Here is a 21,572-nt window from a genome sequence, read left to right as displayed (position 1 = left end):
GATCAGACTCTATGTGACCACATGTTCAGTATTGAGGCATTGCTACGGCAGCCCAAGTCACTCACAGAAGGGCAGGGCCCACCAAGCTCCTCCCCTGCACTACAGATGGGGGGGGGGGTGGGAATCAGGGCCACCACCTGGTGAGAGAGCCCAGTTCCACCTGCATCCTTGCCTAGGAAATCCCACTACCCATTTCCTCACGACTGGAGGAGGAAGGAGGGCAGTGGGAAGGTGCTGGCCCTGGAGGACAGCGGGCCTGGTTTGAATTTCTGCGAGCACTTTCAGCTGGGCAACTTGGGGACAGGAACCTAACCTCTCTGGTCCTGAGTTTTTCCCTTATGTAAAATGTGTACAATTATGCCACCTACTTCGTAGGGCAGCGAAAAGGTTAAATATGATGTTGAAAAAGTGCCTGGCACGTAGCAGACACTCTTGAAGGATAGTTGTTTTTATTATTTGATTAAAGTCTATAAACATCCAGCTTCAGATAGATTAAAGAAAACGTATTTACCTGCACAAGGGTTTTTTTTTGTTTTTTTGTTTTTTCTTTTCCCCCCACATCAGAGGAGACGTGCTGCAACATTCTGGTAGACAACTCATTTCTCTGGCGCAAATAAAATTTCACCTATGATGTTTGAACTATCAGAGTAACACCTCAGAATGTGGAAAGTGACCTAAAGCAGGGAGGTAATGCTGTGCCTGCCGAGGTTCTGAAGCATCTTACAGAGAACCCTCCCCTCCACACAAGGCGCTGCTGGATTTCCTGCAGGGCATGAACACTCCTGGAGGGAAATTAAGAGGCAAATCACGGGGAAAGGCAAGTGATGGCTGTAACGCGCACATTCACCTCCCCCAAGAGGCCCGGAGACGGAGGCAGGTGCCCGGCAGCTGACGCGAGGCTTTGTGCGTGGACTTTGTCTGCTCAGAGGAAAGTCTGATGTTGGTCACTTCCCCCCTGGAGAAAAATACAACAATATGAGGAAGCACCAGGCACTGTGGGAAGGCTCCAAGTGGGAGCTGCAGCTCAGCCCAGAGCATAAACAAAGGGGAAGGACCAGCCTGGAGGTCAGGCTCAGCGGGGCACCGAGGCAGAAAGTCTGGGAGCCAGTCTTCTGGGCCCTCTAGCCCTGCTTTGAAGTGACTTCCCTGCCCAGCCCCAGAGGAAATCAGCCAAGGCAAAAAACAAACAAAAAACAAACAAAAAACAAAAAAAAAAAACCCAACACATCTTGTGCAGAGTGTCACAGGAAGCACAGAGCACAGATTGCTATTTTCTTCTGACACGCTCGCACAGTCACACGTCAATCACAGAATGTGCCGTCGGAGGCCCCTCAGGGGTTCACCTAATAAATACCAACACGGAGCTTAGGGAGAGTCAGATAACATGCGCTGAGGCGTTCAGAGTAAGGGAAGTATGTCTAGCAGGGCAACCTAATCTAATCTCAGAGGTCAGGGAAGGGTGACACTCAGAGGGTGAGCAGGAATTGACCAAACAAAGGGGTGAACAGCACTTTGTGCAGGGGCAGCGTGTGCAAAGGCCCTGCTGAAGGTGGAGGTACATAAATGGGGGGACGTAAAGGGGAAGTCAGCTGGGAAGGGCCTTACAGGTACAGCGCTTGGTCTCGTGGGCTTCAGGGGGTTCCTGAAGTGTTGGCCAAACCATGAGTGTTCATTTTGGGAGAAGGAAAGTCCACGGCTGTTATCGAAGTCTCAAAGAGCTCCAAAGGTTAAGATTCACATCCCTCTCATTCCAAAATGAGGAAAATGAGATCCACAGAGAGAAAGACGTTTCCTCAAGCTTCCACAGCCAGAGAACCCAAGTCACAGACTCCCAGTCGGGTGTTTTTCCACATCCAGCCAGTTGCCTTATTTCTGGCAGGGGTGTATCAACAACAACAAAGTACTAATCCTCACTGAATATTGATACTGTATCCAAAACAAGGCTGCTTTGTTTCAATCCGGGCAGGCCTAAAAGGGACACTCTACAGAAATGAACCCTAAAGTAAAGCCGGCCACTCCATCTTTCCTGGGGTCTAACCTAACCTGCAAACCACGAGGGGTCAGAACCTCAGATTCCAAGGCATCCCCGTGAGCCAGCTTCTGGGTTCTGAGGACCTCCACCGGGCCTGCTAGTTCACTCGAGAAGGGCAGCCACAGCAGGCCCCTCTCCGCTAACCAGCACCCGGCCTTCTGAAGAAGCTGTTCATTTGTTGTTCTTTTCAAAGTCAGGACTGGGCCAGGAATTAAATGTAGCCCAAGGGACATGAAGGGGAGAGAGCCCACACCCCTAAATGTATAATTCCACTTGGAACTGAGACTGAGACTACTTTTTTAAAAGTGAACAGAAATTAATTTTCTCCTCTGCCGCTTACTTCGTGATATTTGGAATACTTGGGAAAAGTGTAAATATGCATGGAGAACACTTCTTAAAATGTTGAGGCTTCCTGGGATACCTACAGGAGGAATTCTCAAGTGCCCGGACTGGCATTCAAGGCCCTGCAGAGTCTGGTCCCCAAGTTACCTTTCCCACCTTTCTCTCCCACATGCCCCATGCTGGGGCCTAGCAACTTTGGCCAAACGCTCAACACCATGCCCAAACCCACGCCTGCTTACCGGCACCGTACCCTACCCCCCTTCCTCTCCGGCTACACAAAAGAAACCTAACAGTCAACGCCCAGCAGACGGTCAATGGGCAACCGTAAAGGGGTCCCACAATCTCTGCTCTGCTTGGACCACAGCGGTGTCAGAAGAGGGACAGGAGCCCACATCTTCCACCAGCTCTCCAGGCCTTCGGGATCGGTCGCCTCCTGCCCCTTACAGCTCCTGACTTGCAGGGACAGAGGCCCCCAGCCCGACAAGCAGCTGGCTCACTGTGGCCTCTACCCTGAGTGGGAGGGGCTCGGGAGGGCCACCAGGGCTATCTGCTTGTGCCCTCCGAGCTCTCCGAGAAGCACACCCCTCTCCAATAAGAGGCTGAGTCTGTACCCAATGCGTGCCTCTCATTGCTCAGTCCACGAAAATCGGTGGGCCTCAGCTGTGTGCCAGGAGCCCTCCTGGGCTCTGGTGAAATAGCGGCTGACAGGAGCTTACCTCCCGACGAGGGAAAAGACCACGGAAGAGCAGCAGAAGGGCCACGTTAGAAGAAGGGAAACGAAAAGGCTGGGCTGAGGGGACCGTGGGGGGAGAGTGACGGGAAAGGTGGAGTGGCCCCCGAGTGCCATGCAAACCGGACCTGGAGGAGTCAGGGCACAAACACACGCAAGAGCTTTGGTTCCCCGGCCCTTGGCATCGCCGGGCTTCCCGTCAGGACCGCACAACGGCCCAGATGCTGGCTCCACTTCTCCGATGAGAAAACCCACTTACGAGGAGGAGGGGTGAGCAACTTTCCAAGGTTCGTAACCAGCAAATGACGGACGCGGCTTCTGACCCGGGCTCTCGGGAGGCGCACCCCACGCCCGGGGGAACGAACGCTCCAGGCAGACGGAACAGCCAGAGCAAAGGCCCTGAGGCAGGAGTGCACCTGGCATGTTCCAAGAACACTTGAAGGAAAAGCTCGAAAGCCTGCTCGGGGGCCAGAGTACAGGGCGCCACAGGCCACGGCAAGGACTCTGGGCTGACTTCACACTGTGACAGGAAGCTATCTGACAATCGTGAACAGGCCTGATTTGATCTAATGAATGCCGATCAGACGATCGTGAGGCAAGGGTGGAAACCAAAAAGCCAGTTAGGAAGGAGGGGGGCCTCGGCAGTCCAGGGAGAGACGGTGGTGGCCCGGAACAAGTGCCAGGGAGGAGGGGATACATCAAAAAGCAAGCCCCAGAGGACTTACGGATACGTCGGGCGTGGGTTGGGGGAGGAGTCAGGGCTGAGCCTGAACGCTTAGATCAAAAACGGCATTATTTCCTGCCGTGGGCACCCCAGGAGGAGCCGGTGAGGCGGTGGGTGAGGCGGAGAACCACGAGCTCTGGTCTGTGCACGTCACATGAGAACCCCTGCCAGACGTCCGGGCAGAGAGCAAGTGGGCAGTCTGTAGTTCAGGGGCGAGTTTGGGGCTGGAAACATACACATGGGAATGACCAGTATCTGCGTGGCGTTTAGAGACACGGGCCTGAGATTGCCTGGGAAGAAAGCAGAGGACTCAGCCCCAGGACATTCCAAAACTGAGAGTCTGGAAGAGAGGATCCCGAGAAAGGAGGGCTGAGAGGGACGTGCCTTCATGTTACTGGGACACGTCCACGTGAAGACAATTCAGGAGCAGCTTGTAAACATTTACCACGATGCGTTTAAAGTCCTAAAGTGAATGCTGGGTGACTTTAAACATAGTTTAAAGTGTAGCATTTGGTCTTCAAGTTCCAGATGTGCAGTTTAAAGACGTCTTGCTGACGACGACTAATGTGTCAACCTAATTAATTAGCTAATCTTCCGAGGCACAGGATACATTTAGCGTGAGAGTCATCCAAGGTTCTCCACAACTGCCAATCTTCTGGCCGTCCTGTCAGCGCTAATTAGACCACCGCGGACGAGAGCACAGAGTGCCGGGGAAGCGGTGTCCACACGGTCATTCTCGGGCTGCTCACTCCTGCTTGTGGGACCAGAATCATCTTCGCTCTGTGAGGCCTTTGACACTTACTCATTTTCTAAGGGTCTCGGCACCGAGCAGTGGCTTCGACCCGGCTCTCCCACGTGGCAGCTGCACGAGTCACGTGAACCTTTCCAGGCCTCCCTTTCCCCATCTGTAGGGTGAGGCCACCACCCCCTCCCTGCAGTGCTGCCGAGATGATTAAACGTATGCACACAGCACGGCTCCCGGCATCGATGCACAAAAGTCCCGTCCCACAGCCTTACGACTACACTACCCTAAGGGCGGCGCTTGGGGTCGGATTCCTAGGACCCTTCCGTCCGCTCCACACTTAACTGTAAGCAGTGGTTCCAGAGGGTGTCCCCCGCTCAGCCGCCCCAGCAGCAGCAGCAGCAGCATCACGGGGCCGCTCGCGAGAAATGCCAACGCTCAGCCCAACTCCAGATCTAGTGAATCAGGTACCGGGGGTTGGAGCCCAGCATCTCCGTGTGCTAAAATCCAAGACCAACCACAGAAGGTGGGCAGGATGTGGGGCTACCTACAGGTCCTCAGGACAGGGACCACCCAGCCCCAGAAGACCCTGCCATCACTACCTGCTAATGAAACAGGCTGCAAGTTACCAACTTATCATAAATACAGAGTGTCCTGTCTTTCTAAATGTTTTCCTTAAACATCAGGTATATCACTTAAATAAAAATGAAATTTTAGGGGTGCCCAGGTGGCTCAGTTGGTTAAACACCTGACTCTTGGTTTCAGCTCAGGTCATGATCTCACGGTTCGTAGGTCTGAGCCCCACAGGGGGCTCTGCACTCACAGCGTGGAGACTGCTTGGGATTGTCTCTCTCCCCCTCCCCCACTCCTGGGCGTACCCTCTCAAAAGAAATAAACTTAAAAAAATACTGTTTAAAAATGAAACTGTATAAAAATTCAATCTTCCCATACACACTTCTATAGCAACACAGAAAACACAATCTCCATCCACCTTCACCTAGACCCGTGTTGCCATATAATTATTTTCCCAACTTCCTCTGTAAGACTTGACACAAACACTAACATCCTTTCTATCCGTTCCGAAGAATATGAATTTAAGATCTGGTTAACCTGATTGTGCTCATAAGGAAAACCCGTTCTGATCGTTGTATGTACATGTTTATTGTTTTTTTAAACCAGACTGTCCCAGATTTTGACGCTTCCATGAGTCGAGTGACTAGAACATACGGAGTGGCAGGTGCCCACAGGGAGAATGGGACTCAGATCAACTCGCTGACCCTCCCGCAGCTTCTGTGGGCTCGATCCTGCGTTGGAACAGGCCCTATTTTGAAACAGTTCTCTCGCTGCAAACCAAGACCCTCTCCAGCACAAATGTGGAACCCAGCAGTTGTAAATGACGCCTCCCTCGGTGTTTTCCCATCCAAACTAGGACATTTTTGAGAGTGCCAGGGAGGATGCTATTAATAACTACGCCAGGACAGCAGGTGTAAGCCGGGATGCGCGCTCATCACCCCATCTGTCACAGTCTACGTGAGCACAGTGATCCTCAAAGTAATTTTCCTCTGGTGTCCAGACACCTAACTGTGAGACGAGAACAGGACTCCATTTGTTAAGCTCCAGAGTCTGACTCTTCAACGGCTAGGTGCTGCTCGCAGAGGCTGAACCAGTTGCCTTGAGCTCCGTGAGAGCAGGGGCCGGGGCTTCTGTAGCGCCACGTCCCCAGCATCTGGTGCCATGAACTGTAGACGCTACGTGCTCAAGAAGCCAGCTAAAAGAATGAATCAATGCTTCACATTGTATTTCCCTGAACCGGAGATGTATATTTCTTCACAATTTAACTTTTGAAATCAAGGGTGTTCTTTTTTTTTTTTTTTTTAATTTTTTTTTAACGTTTATTTATTTATTTTTGGGACAGAGAGACACAGAGCATGAACGGGGGAGGGCAGAGAGAGAGGGAGACAGAATCGGAAGCAGGCTCCAGGCTCTGAGCCATCAGCCCAGAGCCCGACGCGAGGCTCGAACTCACGGACCGGGAGATTGTGACCTGAGCTGAAGTCGGACGCTTAACCGACTGAGCCACCCAGGCGCCCCGGGGGTGTTCTTTTATAATCTACGTTGCTAATGTATTTTCTTTGTTTCCTGAGAAGCGTTATTAAACCGACAACATCCCTTACGTGTGTTGGTGCCGTATTACCAAAACAATACAGCAACGGCCTGTGATCCCGGACTCACAGAGATGGGTCAGTGATACTCACGGGACCAGAGACCCTATCGTGGCAATCTCAAGGAGGCAGCTCCCCAGTGGAGGCACCATTCCATCTAACAGAGTCTGCCTGGCCTTAAAATTCTCGGGAACAGCCGCGATCTTGCTTCTCCATAGATCATCCTCCCCTCCCCGCCAGGTCAGTGATACCTTCTCATGAATGGGGCCAATAGCCTGGAATCCTGCCAAACGGTGGAGTAAATGCCATCTGTGTTCTCAACTCAGAGAGTGAGTGCCAACAACGGTATCCAGGCAGTCTCGGATGGAAGCCACGGGGGAGCGCGAGAGTCTTTATCAAGCGCTGACGTGCGCTAAGCACTGACCCTGTGCCAGTCCACAACACCCACCGGGCTCTGGCCCCCGCTGCACTTCCGCTGGCCACCCGTGGACTCATCTGTTCAGGCAGACAGAGGTGGGCACCAAAGGCTGCCAGAGGGCAGCCCTGGACAGCACCCTCTCTCTGTGAGGGTCCTTGCAGGAGCCCAGCACAGCTGAGCAGCTCAGGTCCAAGGCGACAAGATCCACATTGGGTGGGTACAGGATCCACCCTGGCTTAAAAGCCTCCTGCCCCACAGGAACCACCATCTCATAATCACGCAGGTTTCCTCGGGGGACACACCCAGTTAGAGTCGTCACCGCGCGAAGTCCCAAGCATGGTTGTCCCACCAGGTGCTTACAGACTACGGCTGGTTCCTCCCAGCTCAGATGAATTAATGAAACGAGAAGCCATTTTTGCCATAAGCACTGCTGCCCAGTAACACAGTTGTCTTGTGCCATGATTATTTCAACGTTTTAATACAACTCGCAAAGACATTTAAGGTTAAACAATGATTAAATACTGAAAAACATGCTAACTGTAGGTAAGTCTTTATGAGTTGTGGTAAATACACGTAACATAAAATTTAGCACCTTAGCCATTTTTAAGTGCACAGTTCGGTGGTAACAAGCACATTCGTCCCGTCACATATATGACTACCATCCAGCCACACAACTCCTTTGGCCTTAACAAGGCGTCGTTAACCAGTAACCACCCGTCCTCCCCTCCCCCAGCCCCTGCAACCACTATCCTACTTACTTCCGGTCTCTACGATTTCGACCACTCTTAGGTACCCCGTGCTAGCGGGACCCTACAGTATTTGCCCTTTTGCGACCGGCATATTTCACCTGGCCATCATGTCCTCAAGGTTCATCCACGATGAAGCCCATGTTAGAATTTCCTTCCTTTTCAGGCGGGTAACGTTCCGTTGTGTGTACGACCACGTTTTGTTGATCTCCTCGTCCATCGGTGGACACTTGGGTTGCTCCCACCTCTGGGCTCCTGTGAACAACGCTGCTATGAAGCTGGGTGTACAAATGTCTTCCCGAGAGCCTGCTTTTATCTCCTCACACTCAGAAGCAGAATTGCTGGATCAGATGGTAATTCTATTTTTAAGTTTTGGAGGAACCGCCATGCTGTTTTCCATAGCAACTGTGGCATCTTACGTGCCCACTAGCAGTGCACGATGGTTCCAGTTTCTTTCTTTTAGTGTGCAAACCCCAGTGAAGAGTGGAGCAGTGCCGAGGGACAGGGAAGCACAAGAGGGCATGATCAAGTTGTCCACCACAAAGATCCGCTCCTTAACCCCTCGGACCTTCTGGGAAGTGGCAGGTACTGTGTCTTTGGACTGACGCCCTGCGGATTAAAGGGAAAGCAGGGGTCCACTGGTTCTCATCTGCGCTGGTCAAAGTCTGCCTCAAAGAGGTGGGGTCCCCAGCACTTCCGGGCTGCGCACGCCAAGCAGATTTCTACAGTATCCCACACTGCAGCATTAAGGAGAAGCCCCGAAGAGGTGCCGGGCGACGACACCTATGAGCAGCTGGTTGGAGCCTGTGCAGAACTGACCTGGGCAGCAATGGCTGGACTGAATACAACAGGTGAGCCTGAGAGAATCTGGAGCTGAGCACAGAGATGTCAACGTAAACTCTGTTCTGGGAAACGAGGAACCGCTCAGATGGCTGACCGACCTCCATGACTGCCCTTCCCCCCCCCCCCCCCCCCCCCCGCTGGGATGGAGTCACCAGGTTCCTGGGGGCAAGTGGGTCCCTACTTTCCCTCCATCCAGTCTCAGGGCCTTTCCCTGTCCACGTGGTCTCCGTATGTCATCTCTGTCACTACTGTGCCGCACGAGGGCAAAAACTGGACCCGAGGCTGGTCTCCACCAGCCCCAGACCCAGGGTCAGAGATCCGCCTCCAGAGCCGTGCGTATGAAAGGATGCCGGCCCGCAACAACTGTTCCAATTTCTACACATCCTCACCAACACTTGTCATTTTCCGTTTTTTGTTTTTTGAAAGCAGCCATTTTAGTGGGTGTGATGTTGCATCTGTGGTTTTGATTTGCATTTCCCTAATTTCCCTAATAACGGATGGTGTTGAGCACCTTTTCATGCGCTTATTGGCCATTTGTGATCTTCTCTGGAGACGGCTACTCAAATTTTTTAATTGGGCTGCTTGATTTTTGTTGGTCAAATGCCATCCCTATGTATTTCCAGGAAACAGACCCAGTTAACCAAGATAAAATTCTACGCAGATAAACACTGACGATATTCACACAATGGAACACAACTCAGCTACAAAAAGGAATGAACTACTGGTAAGAACAACTGCATGAATCTCAAAGGCACTACATTGAGTAAAAGAAGCCATTTTCCGAAAGTTACATGTTACATGATATTCTGGAAAAGGCAAAACTACAGGGATGGAAAACAGACCCATGGCTGCTAGGAGTCAGGGATGGGGGAAGGAACTGGCCACAAAGAGGCAGCAAGTCTCAATCCTGACTGTGGCAGAGGCTACACAAGTCTAGAGATGAGTCACAGCTCAAGACAACGAACGGTATACCCCAAAGAAGGTCAATTTTACTGCATGTAAATTAAAAGAGTTTTCATGCAGAAGGCAAAAGGGTTTCTCCTTTTACCCACATTGACGTTATGCTTAAGCAGCTTACAAGCATCATTTGGTAGAACCCTCACCAAACTCCAGGAATATACAATGATTAACAGTCATTTGAACCCAGGTGTGACTAAAGTGGGAGAAACTAAGTCCTGGTTATTTCAGATACGTGAGATTCCATTCAAGCGTTCCGAGACGTGGAGTGTTTGCTAATTATTATTTATCCTACAGTAGCAGCAATTTAGAGGGGTAAAACCATGTCCACACATAAATGCATCTTTCTCGCTGGGGACAGGGTCTACTGAGCTTCTGTCAAATCCTTAATAGGACTTACGACCTTCAACAACTCAGGAATCACCCCTCCAGTCCCAAGGTTCGGGGAGGGATCGTGGCCTGCCCCAGAGGCACAGCAGGTCTGTGGCACTTCCAGACACTCAGGCCAGTGAGTGTCCCTCTCCATCGACCAAAGATGTCACTGTTCGAAGCATTCCTAGCGACAGCAACTCACATGTTCCCCGCGGTGATTTTAGTGCACACGATTTCTTCACCGGTAGGAGCATTTCACCTACCAAGCTGGAACCAGGGTACTTTGGGCTCCCTGCAACACAGGGCCGAAATGTGGTCCAGGTCCCTAACCCAATTCCTATCTTGGTCACATATAAAAACTGTATTTATTCTATAACCTTGCACGTTTAGGGTAATTAAGAGAGACGGTTCCCAGTGAACAGAAAAAACAAGGACAGAGCATGCAGAAAACCATGCTTTTGATCTCTGCCTTTGGTTTTCGGATGAGCTCAGAGAATTACTATTTGTAAGGCACTCTTGACAAGCTGAGGCAGGAGCCCAAATTAGTGTGGCTATGCTAATTAAGTGAGAGGTTCTGTAGCTCCAGGACCCAATGATTAAAGAAAGTGAAAAGAACTGACTGGCCTTTGGTCTCTGTGCAAACAGCCCTGTGCTCTGAGCGAGCTTGCACTGACAAACCTCTAAGACTAGAGACACACACACACACACACACACACACACACACACACACACACACACACATCGCAGAAGCCCAGGACAGCACGGGTTAAGGGAGACTCAGAACAATACATCAGCACCTCTGAATTTATCCTAACTGTGAAAACTCATCAAGGAGGAAAAATAAAGGGTACGAAATCACCTGCTTGTGGCACTCAAGGCAATTTGTAAGCTACTTGCCCAAGAGGACCCTGCACGGCTGGCAGTAATGCTGCTGTCACAAGACAAAAGCACCAACTGCGATCAGTTCTCCTTCAGAGCTGAACAGAGATGGTTTAATGAGTCCAGAGAGTCACCCCTGCAAGGAGAGACTGAGGTGCTGTCTCTGGGGAGGAAGCAAAAACACACCTGCAGGCAATCAGACTGCTCCGGCTGTGGGATAAGCTGCCACCCAGGAGGACAGGCCCACTCCTTCTGCACAGACGTAGGAGACGATATCATCAGGCCTTTCCTCAATCTCCCTGCATGTGCGGGGGCCACCTGCAGCTGAAATGAAACGTCATCTATCCTTCCTATAAGTGATCTTTCTGGAGGTTTATCACTTAGTTATACAAACCTATTCTCTGGAACTCAGCTTTCTCAAATTCAGGGGGAAAAAAGGTGGGGGGAGAGACCCTGAGCAGAGCGGGACATTCGGGGAGAACAAAAGCTAATGCTCACGAGCACTTCTGTGTCAAGACTCTGTTAATATGCTCCAGGTACGTCATCTCATTTAACCCTCCCTGGAGGCCATAAGCAGGCGTGGTTATGATCCTCCCGATTTTACAGATAAGGACCGAGGCTTACACAGGCACGGTGACTCGCCCAACATCCATACCACTGTACGGGGGAGCTGGAGTCAAGCCCACGGCCATCGGACTCAGAAGCCCAAGCCTCCGTCACTGTTCCCCACGGAGTCCATCCTGCCTTTCTGCAGACGGGGAGCCCGAGGACTCAGAGGCGTGCTGGCGGTGCTTCCATGCAGACCCAGGGCCCACGAGGCAGGTCTCCCGACCTCCAGCCCCAGGCCCAGGCTGCTCCTAACGTGAACGAGCGTCAAGAAAGTATGAAAGCCTAAGTGGAAAGTCCCCTGCACATACACAGTGCAGGCGGGGGCCAGACTGTCAACTCCCTAAAGGCACAGATGGCCTCTAATCTTCCCAGCACCCTCCACCGCCCTGGCAGACTACTGGCACTCAGCGCACACTCGGCCATCGATGCATAGATGGCTGGACGGACGGGTGGGCGGAGAGCTGTTTTAACCAAGGGCCTCTTCCCGCCATTCACGTCCAAAGCAGATTCCCCTACAATATTTTTAGCAAATGTACTTTTTAAGTCACCTCTGAGAAACCAGATGCTGCTTTGAAAACCTGTAGACAGATGCAGAAACACCTTCCCCATCCCCTGAGAGGCTGGAAAGCCCCAGGAGACTCCAGACAAAAGACAATGTGGGCGGCTCCAGGCCAGCCTCCTGGTGGCACCAGACCCCAGATCCAGACTCTCAGAGGGGCCAGGGAACACATGCATTGGAGGAGGGGAGGGGAAGCAACAAAAAACACCCAGGGTCCCCAGCTGGCTCTGCCTCTCACTCGGCACATGACCTCAGCAAGCCACTTCTTGTCTTACTGCCTCCCTTTCCTCAGCAACTGTCAAATGGGCACAATACCTGCCATTTCACTCTCGTTATAAGAAGAGAACTCATGAAATCGCACACGTATCTAAAGGTGAAGCTCCTAGCACGGTACCTGACATACAGGAAGTACCCAGCAACTGTTAACTGCTGTTCTCTTCAACTGGGAAAAACGCTGTATGACTCCAATACCTTACGATAACCAAACAAAAGAACAAAACCCAAAACAACAGCAAAAAAGAAACCCAAAACCCACGTCTAGAGAAGTGTTTTGAAAGCTATGAGGAATTACGTAAGTTTTACCGTGATGATAGTTAAGTGCCACACAATATCGGTGTCATTAAAAGCCAACAAAACAACCCCAATACATCCCACTCCCCCCCCCTTGATATTGCTCACAAAGAATCAGCATTAGAAAGAGTTCTGGGACGGGTTTGGCCACCCCATCAGGTTACAACAGAGGTGCCAGAAGCTCAGAAAGATTAAGCCATTTGCCCAAGGTCACCCACCCAGCATGAAGCAGGGCTCCCTGGCCCCCCTGTGAGCTAGAGCAGGAGAGCCAGGGCCACTGTCCCTCCCAGCATCCCATCCGGCATTCATTAGTGGCCCTTTCAGTGCCTTGGTGGCAGAGGGGTCCCTGGAAATGCAGAGGCCCAGTTTTGCCCAAGTCACAACAGTCGAGAGAATAATGTCATCACAGCCAATGGAAATACAGAAAAATGGGCTGCAGTCCCAACTTGGCCCCCACTCAGCGTACGACCACCGGCAGACCTCAGCTGTTCTGAATCTCAAGATCCCATGCAAAAAAAGGAAAGCTTGTGTCTCAGTTTCCTCCTGTAGTTGAACGAGAACCTCCCGCTGTAAGGATTAAATGAGACCACGTGGGTAAAACACGCAGCACAGGGCCTGGTACGGCAACGTGGGAAGCGTTACTGAAATTCGCTGCTACTATGACTCTTGTGTTTGTCGCTGAAAGGAGGAGCTGAGAGTAGCCAATTCCATGACCCGTGTACAATCACCCATCTCTGTATTCACGGCCAGCCACGTGCAGGAAGGAGGCACACGTGATTATCCATAAGCAGCAAATAAACACAACCACTGTGTCCAACCAGAAGTTTTGGGGTTTTGTTTGCTAGTTTCGGGCCAACTAAGGGGCAGTTGGAGCCACCACACTGCACCGGACTCCACTGTCCCTCTTCACGCCGCGTCCACACCTGCCTCCTCCCTCATCACTCCGCGTCCACGCCTGCCTCCTCCCAAAGGCTGCGTGCAGAAGCCCCGCTCAGGGATTCCGCGGGCTGCCGCCACTCTGAACGGCATGGCACGCGGCCGGGAGCCACACTTGTCAAGTCCGCGCCGATGGCATAAATGTTTGAAAAACCAGAAAGCAAATGTGTGAACTCCGCCCTTTTGTCTCCGGCCCGGGGAGCACCGCAGGCCACCCAGACCACCCGGTGCCTGACAGCCCCACTTCTATGCTTTACAAGTAGGGCGGTTTCCTGATCACAAAAAGCCAGCGAAAAGCAAGGAGCAAGATCGCCTTTCGGGAACTAATGAGAACAGAGGGTCTGAGCTGCGAAGAGGCAGCCACGGTGTTCCAGGAAGATGCAGTCCGACCGCAGGTGGGGACTCCACCACCCACCTTCCGAACCACAGCCTGGAAGGAAAGGTGGGGAGAGACAGTGGCCATCAGACAGCAGACTTGCAATCCAGTAGGTAAGTCTCCGCACGGCATCTTCGTTCACAGAGGAGGAGGACGGGACATAAGACACTCTGCCTGACCCCCCGGACAAAGAGGAAAGGGGGAGCCAGGAGCACCCCAGCAGCCTACCTCTCCTGGCCCCCCAGGGAGCGCGCACTCACAAACAGTCCACAAACAGAGCTGACGGTGCAGGCGGCTCGTCCTAAATAGCACCCAGAGGCCGACTGAAAAAATAAGTAGAGACGAGGACTCTCATCAGGGCCGCGCTGCTGCAGGGAGCAGGCTGAGCAGAACTGGCATATGCCAACGGTTTGGAAATAAAAGGCCAAGTCCCAACTGTTCGGATGCCTGAGAGGACTGTCCCTGTGTGTCCCCTAGTCCCGCACAGCCATTACAAACATCAGTGGCCTGACGGTCGCAGGCTCAGAGGGGAGCGTGGCTCAGTCTCTCACCACGTCGTCGCAGAGCTCCCTCAATAGTGCTCCGAGACTTTGATCTCAGCCTTCCCGTGAGTTTTCAGAAAACTACACCAGAACAGCGATCAACGTATCTGGTTAACACAAGCCCACGACTGTCTGCACATCCTGATCAGATTAGTGGTCCTACTAATTCACCAAGAAACATCCTAACTGGCAATTCAAGACCCAGAAGAAGCTCCATTTAAAGATAATTTTGGGGGTTGCCTGGGTGGCTCAGTCGGTTGAGTGTCTGACTCTTGATTTTGGTTCAGGTCATGATCCCAGGGACATGGGATCGAGCCCCACATTGGGCTCCATGCTGAGTGTGGAGCCTGCTTGAGATTCTCTCTCCCTGCTGCTTGCGTGCTCTCTAAAATAATTAAAATGAAATGAAAAAGGAACAAAAAATAAAGATAATTTTGGGGCATCTGGCTGGCCCAGTCAGTGGACTGTGGGACTCTTGATCTCAGGGTTGCAAGTTCGAGCCCCACGTTGGGTGTGGAGATTACTTAAAAATACAATCTTAAAAAAATAATAATTTTGAGACTTGGAATCAGAGACCTGAGTTCATCCTATGATAATATCAAGTAAATTCCTTCATTCTTCCAGCGAGTAGCTAGTGAGCATCTATGTCCTAAGCACAGCGATGGCAACCTCGTGGTGGACCAGACAGGCACACTCCTCCAAGAAGCTAATGGTCTCGTCAGGACCCTATCTGTTGATTTTTCTAATGTTTATTTATTTTTGACAGAGAGAGACAGAGCATGAGTGGAGAGGGGCAGAGAGAGAGGGAGACACAGAATCCAAAGCAGGCTCCAGGCTCTGAGCTGTCGGCACAGAGCCCGACGTGGGGCTTGAACCCACAGACCGTGAGACCGTGACCTGAGCTGAAGTCAGACGCTCAACCGACTGAGCCACCCGGGCGCCCCAGTATCTGTTGATTTTTAACTTTCAGAAAGGAAAGTGAGGTTTCTGGATGAGCTAAACAATACTGATTTCCCCAAGTGTTTATTTGGGGCCTTCCCATGGAATTCACGATCTGCTGGGGGAAGAGAAGGCACGACGAGCCCAGAGGAGGCTGGTTTTGGAAGAGAAGGCTGAGTGCATCCCGGAAGTAAGTTTTCACACTGCTCACTGGAGGACCCAAGGAGGATCCTCAGGGGCCACCGCTGAACAGGAAGGATTCACGGTCCTCAAAGTTTCTGATGGCCCTCTTCCACAGAGATAAGGACCTGCCACCTTCAAACAGAACAAAGAAGCACTAACCTGAGAGTCTCATGCCTTCAGAGCACCGATGGGGACAACGGGACCCTGGAAAGGGAAAGAGTCGCCCAAGCTCACAATGACAGGTCTCAGTCTTAGTCACATGGCCGAAACACATGGCTAGAACCAAGATGACAGATCCCTTAAGAATTCGCAAACTGTGGGTTTTGTTTTTCATCATGAAACAGCCTTCGGGGCAAGGTGGGCGACGAATCAGGGGAACACCTGTCCCGGCAGCGAGGCGCCCGGTCGGATCCTTCGTGGGCGCGGCGGCCGGCAGCACTCTGTCCAGTGCGTCATCTTATTATGGCAACGGGGAACACGTCCAGCTGGACTGAAGTAAGACCCAGCCCCGTGCTCAGGGCATTCTCCAATCCGGGCTAATTTGGGAAATGATTTTTCTGCCAGCTCACACATGACTCATCTTCACGGCCTCCCATCAGGTCCGTCGGCCGCGAGGAATCCCATTCAAAACACCTCTGCCAACAGCTGTGCAGGCGACCAGGCAACATTCGGGGCCGCGGTGGCTGCTTTTGTGAAACGCAGCCCACACCCATGCCATTTATCTCCCTCAAGGACTGCTAATGTTGTTAGTGTTATTAGTATCGCACGCAGCCTAAAGACTACGCTGGGCCTACCTTTATTTAACTGAGTTGTTGTCGTTTTCCCCCCTTAGGGAAGACCAGAAACAGAAACGTGACCAAGAATCAAGATGAAAGCTACTGTGTGCCCAGCACCACGGGAGGCTCTAAGCGGTGCTCTGTGAAGGGGGAACGGTGGCCGGGCAGGGAGCTGGAGACCGACCGCCTGGTCGGTCCCCCACACCTTCCTGGATCTTAGTTGTCCTCAGGCGCAAAATAGGGAGAATGAGCCCCGACCCAGCCCCCAGGACGGTCCCGCGGGTGGAGTGAAAGGAGGCTGTCTCTCGATGCATTCTCAGAATGACAGGACGCTGCAGAAATGTTCAAGACCATTTTGATGTTACTCTTGGACCGGGACCCTGGGAGGGCCGGGCTTCTTCGGACTCCGTGCCGTGAGGCGTCACAGCGTTTGCCTACGAGGACAGGCTGCGTAAGGCGCACGTGTGAGTGAATGAAGGCCCACCGGGAGCCACAAAGATGTTGTATGCGTTGACTGGATTCATCTTGACCACAAAGACTGTTAAGGGGGGGAGGGGAGGAGGAGGAGGAAGTGTAAACTCTGAGAGAAGTTTAACATTGACCCAAACCCAGTGAGTGCTGATCCACAGGAACTTGCTACGGCCTCGTGGGATGGCACTCGTACTTTTCTGCTGTTCTGAGAAAGAAGCGCAACGACGAAAACTTACTACGCACGCAGTCAGGATAAATGTTGCTTTTTAATTTACAACAAAAGCCTCTCCACACATCTGAAACACATACACTGGAGTCTGAGACGCCGTATTTATTCTGTCCTCAGGCGGTGCACTGGGGAGCGTGTACCACATCAGCCCCAGCGGGCAGTTCGGGGTCACAGGGAGCCTGTAGAACTGGCCGGGGGGTTCGGTGAGTGACAGTCTACGTTCTCACGGTGTCTATTCTGAGTATCTGCCCAGTTAGGAGGTGAGGCCCAGGAGGGGGATGGGGCGGTGGGTTGTATTCCAAGGACCAGAACAAGTCCAGGCCCCTTAGGAGATGCTGGACAAAGCATCTGCGATCCACAAACGAGCAAGGGAGACTCTGATGAGCGGTCAGTAAAACCAGAACCCCCTTCCTCCCTATCCCTGCGTTGTGCCCCTGCTAACTCGCCCCACCCTCTGAGTCTCACCCTGAATCTCAGCTCCCCACAGAGCTAGCCTCCTGATACCTGCCCCCGCCCTAAGTCTGACGTGACCCCTCCTAACCTCTCCGGTGCTCCCCACACTGCCAGGGCCAGGGCCTGTGTGCACGGTGATGTCTGCTGAGTTCAACGCCAGCTCCCCGGAGCCTCGTGCGGAGCTGGACAGAGCTGGTGCAGAGCAACTGAGGAAGGAATCGATGGAGGAATGGGGCAAAGATTTCAAAGTCCGGATGAAACGCGAACACACACAAATGGTGTCTCCAAGGAAGGGGCTGCAGACTCAAATGTCAACGGCCCAAGTGGGAAACAGAAATCCGAGACGTGGCTGGTGGGGGGAGTGGCGCCCACCCCCTGCCCCACCCCGCCACCTGGTAGGAAACAAGGCCGCAGAGTTACCAGAGTTTGTCATTTTTCAAGAGAACCAGAAATCTGAGATATGTGAGCGATTTCCTGATTTTTAAGGGCCGGCCATCAATTCCTTCCTCTTTCTTCGGCAACGCGTATGGCTCAAACACAACACATCTATGGACAGAACCCAGCCCGGAGCCACCAGCCTGCTACCACCGCGCATAGGCAAGAGAGGCGTCTTAGTTCCAGACACGCAGGGCATCAACCGTCCGCACACGATGCGTTTGCTGGAACTGAGTGTGAACCAACTGAACGCCATCATACCTGCGTGCAACAAGAATCGTCTTCGCCGGCTCCCCCAAAGTGGCCTTGGAGCGGCCACACGCGTCTCCTGCCGGTGCCCTCGCTCAGAACTAGTCCCGCTTGGCTCCCAGGGCAGAGTCTCTTCTCTCTGCCAGGCCTCCCTCCGCACAAGCTCACCCCGGGGAGCTCCCTGATCCATACGCCTCCGCCCTCCAACATCAGCCCTCCTCCGCCAAAGCTAACCGGACAAGGCCCCGACCGGCCAGCCAGCTGACCCTCCGCCGCCCTCTGGAACCCAGACCGTCTCAATCTGGGAGCAGAGATGACCGGAGACAGCACAAACTGAGGCTTGCCTTTCCGTGTCCCCAAAGAAACGGCAGGCAGACCCTGGGAGGAAGACAGTGGGCGTCCCACTCCCCCAGCCAGGCACTGCTGAGTCAGTATACTGAAGAGCGGCATGGCAGACCCCAGAAGATCTCCCCCCGGAGACCCCCAGTGACTCTTCAGCCTCTATGACTTGCCAGGGACTCACTTGCTAACAGGAGTCGCTGCTGCACCCAAAGCCCTTCCTTTGGAATGAAACACTCCGCTGGTGACTTAGGAGAAGGGCTGTTTAGAAACGCCAACAGGAACCTCATCCAAACGCAAGGAGAAGCGCGCCTGTAATGACCAGCAGGGACCCCCGGGGAGACGCGCCCTTCATTCCAGGGGCGCCCCCATCTTCCCCGACGACCGTGAGGCACAGCCAAAGGCCGTAGGCACCACGGGCTTCCCGCTAGCTCCACACAAGGTGCCAACCTCAGAACTTTCTCGCTTAGCTGCCTCTCACCCAATGCATTTTCCTCCCGAGTTTCCCGCGGCCCCGGGTCGGCCCCTTCCTCTCTGCCCTCCCCCCCCCACCTCCACTCCACCTGGGCATCCCCCCCCACCCTCTCTTCGGAGCCCAGCACGAGCCCCGTCCCCTCCAGGGCCTCCCCCATTCCCTCGCTGTCCCCAGGCCCCGGCTCTGGCTGCAGCGCCTATCAGGTGGCCCGGGAGTCCGGGGTCAGGCTAGGTCCGGCCCTCCCTGCCTCAGAGAAGCTTCTCTGAAGAAGGCGCTTACTGGTGTCTCCGTCTGCGGCAGACCCTCGCGGAAGGAGGTGCCCAGAGAGGGCGAGGGGCTAATCTATGCTGAAAGCAACTGGCCTTAGGACACCCCCCCCCCCCCTTCTCGAGGTAACAGAGCACACAACTGAAGACTCATTTCATCTGACAGGTCTGCGCTGTGGAAGGCAGTCCGTGGGACGACACGTGCTTTTCAGCTCGCTTTTTCCTTTTCCTCGATTCTCACGTTTTTGACAATGAACGTATCCTAAGCAGAGAAAACCCTGCCATTTATTCATGTATTTAAAGCAAACAATCTGACCTGCCCAACAGCACCCTTCGGAGACACTATTCATGGGGCTCCTGAGAAACGCTGTACAAATTAACCCCAGGTATTTCTGGAATGGTACGTGTGCCGAGAAGCAGCTCGCGGTCACTGGGCACGGCCCTGATGAGAAGCTGAGAGAAATACCCAAGAAACAGCCCCTGAAACCGAGGGCCCTGCCCCTGAGGAAGGCAGCCAGGCCCGCAGTGGATGGCCAGCTGCCCTCTCGCTGGGTGGCCAGCCCGTAGGAACACACTGAGAGGCCCTGAGCCTGTAAAACCACCATCAAATCCTCTCCCACCGAGAACCTGCAAGGATTTACTAAGCAACACTTGTAAGGTGCTCAGCACAGAGCCGGATGTATAGAAAACCCTCAATAAAGGCGACAGAAATTTCCTTCCTGTGCTTAAACCACAGCCCTGCAAGTCCCCACCCACCCCCCACCCCTTCCGAGTCCCCTCCTGAGGCCCAGCGCAGAAGAGTATATGGGTTCCGCCTGGGCAGAAGGCGCCACTTCCCAAATCAATGCAACTTGCCCCTCGGCAGCCCCTAAAAGCCTGCCTTGCACGACTCGGCCGCCAAGCTAGGCTGGCGCCCAGGCGATGACAAGCAACGGTGTCCCCCCGCACAGGAGCCCTGGCCTGCCCGCCCACCTCACCTGGGACCCAGGGATTCGCCCCGCAGGGGGTCGCTGGCCAGAGCCGCCCCGGGCCCCCCACCCGCACCCCGGAGGCACGGCCCTAACGGAGTCTTTGGGGACTCTGACCCCCAGCACGGGCAGAAGCCCGGTGATGGGAAGGCAGCTCTCCGAGGTTTCTAGGAAACACACAAAGAGATGAGGTGATCATCGCCCCCAAACCCGCAGGCTCCCTCCGGGCCCTGCTGCCGGAGCTCAGCGCGGCGCCAGCGGGGAAGGCGAGCGAGCCCCGAAGGCGCCCAGACACATCCTGCCTGCTTCCTCCGAAGCCAGCGAAGCGGCCGCTTCGGGTTCAACGTACACCCGGGGCCCGGCAGAAGTGACACCTTTCGGGGCTCGGCTCCGCCCGCCGGGGGAAGAACGGCCGCGCGCCCGGGCTCCCGTCCCGCTGCCCGCGCGCCCCGGGGGCCCGAATCCCGCCGGCCCCGCCGCCCCGGGAGCGCCAGCAGGCCGGCGCGCCGAGACGGCCCCCGCGGGGCGGCGGGGCGGCGGGGCCCCAGGCCTGGGCGGCGGCTCGCCCCGGCGCCCGCGCCCCCGCAGGCCCGCCCCTCCCGCCCGGCGCCGCGCTCACCTGCTTTCTCGAGCTTGCCGGACATTTCCGGGCTGCGCCGGAGGCCGAGGCCGCCGCTCATGGGGCCCGGGCCGGGCCGCTGCGGGGCCACAGGCCGGCGCGGCCGCCGCTCGCCTCGGCCCTGGCTCGCCGCGCCTCACACCCGCGCCGGCATGGCGGGCTCCGCGGGCCGCGGCCTGTGCGCTCGGCCAGCGGCGCTCCCGCCCGCCCGGGGCCGCCGCCGCCGCCGCCGCTCCCGCCGCCGGCCGCCGCCGCTCCGCCTCCTCCGCTCTCGCCGCCGCCGCCGCCGCCGCCGCTTCCCGGGCCCGAGAGCCGGCCGCAGCGCCGCGCTGCTGCCGCCGCCGCCGCCGCCACCGCCGCCGCCCGCCGCCCGCCTCGGCCGCGGCCAGAGCGCCACCTGCCGGGCGCCCGCCACGCCGCCGCGAGCCCAGCGCCCCCTGCCGGCCCGGAGCCGGCCCGAGCCTCCCGTCTGGGAGGCGGCGCCCCCTGCCGGCCCGGAGTCTCCACGCCGGGGCGAGGCGCCGACCCGCAGCAGCACCCCTGCCCGCGCAGAGCCCGCACCGCCACCCACCCCCGCAGAGCCAGCACCCCCACCGGGGCTCCACAGCCATCACATTGACCCCAACCAGGA

At 54.7% G+C, this 21,572-nt stretch overlaps 1 protein-coding gene and 1 long non-coding RNA gene across 7 annotated transcripts in view; both read right to left on the bottom strand.

The window, feature by feature from the left end:
• Positions 1-21,190, bottom strand: part of RAPGEF1 (Rap guanine nucleotide exchange factor 1) — a 133,606-nt gene extending 112,416 nt beyond the window's left edge. For 2 of the 6 annotated variants that reach the window (XM_058693752.1, XM_058693753.1), the window contains exon 1: positions 20,942-21,190. In XM_058693752.1, coding sequence (XP_058549735.1) covers positions 20,942-21,002 — 61 coding nt within the window. In that variant the 5' untranslated portion in view covers positions 21,003-21,190. Of the gene's footprint in view, positions 1-7,997; positions 8,152-20,941 lie in introns of those variants that run through there. The other 4 variants (XM_058693757.1, XM_058693762.1, XM_058693764.1 and 1 more) reach the window with 4 other exon arrangements.
• On the bottom strand, positions 17,156-19,157 carry LOC131491166 (uncharacterized). Its single transcript, XR_009251338.1, has 2 exons — positions 17,679-19,157; positions 17,156-17,485 (listed from the first exon to the last, which is right to left on the bottom strand). It is a non-coding gene; the product is annotated as an uncharacterized LOC131491166 (long non-coding RNA).
• Positions 21,191-21,572: the final 382 nt, after the last annotated feature.

This window comes from Neofelis nebulosa, chromosome 12 (assembly GCF_028018385.1).
Source record: "Neofelis nebulosa isolate mNeoNeb1 chromosome 12, mNeoNeb1.pri, whole genome shotgun sequence".
NCBI classification, from domain to species: domain Eukaryota; kingdom Metazoa; phylum Chordata; class Mammalia; order Carnivora; family Felidae; genus Neofelis; species Neofelis nebulosa.
This window is presented reverse-complemented; position numbering and strand designations above follow the sequence as displayed.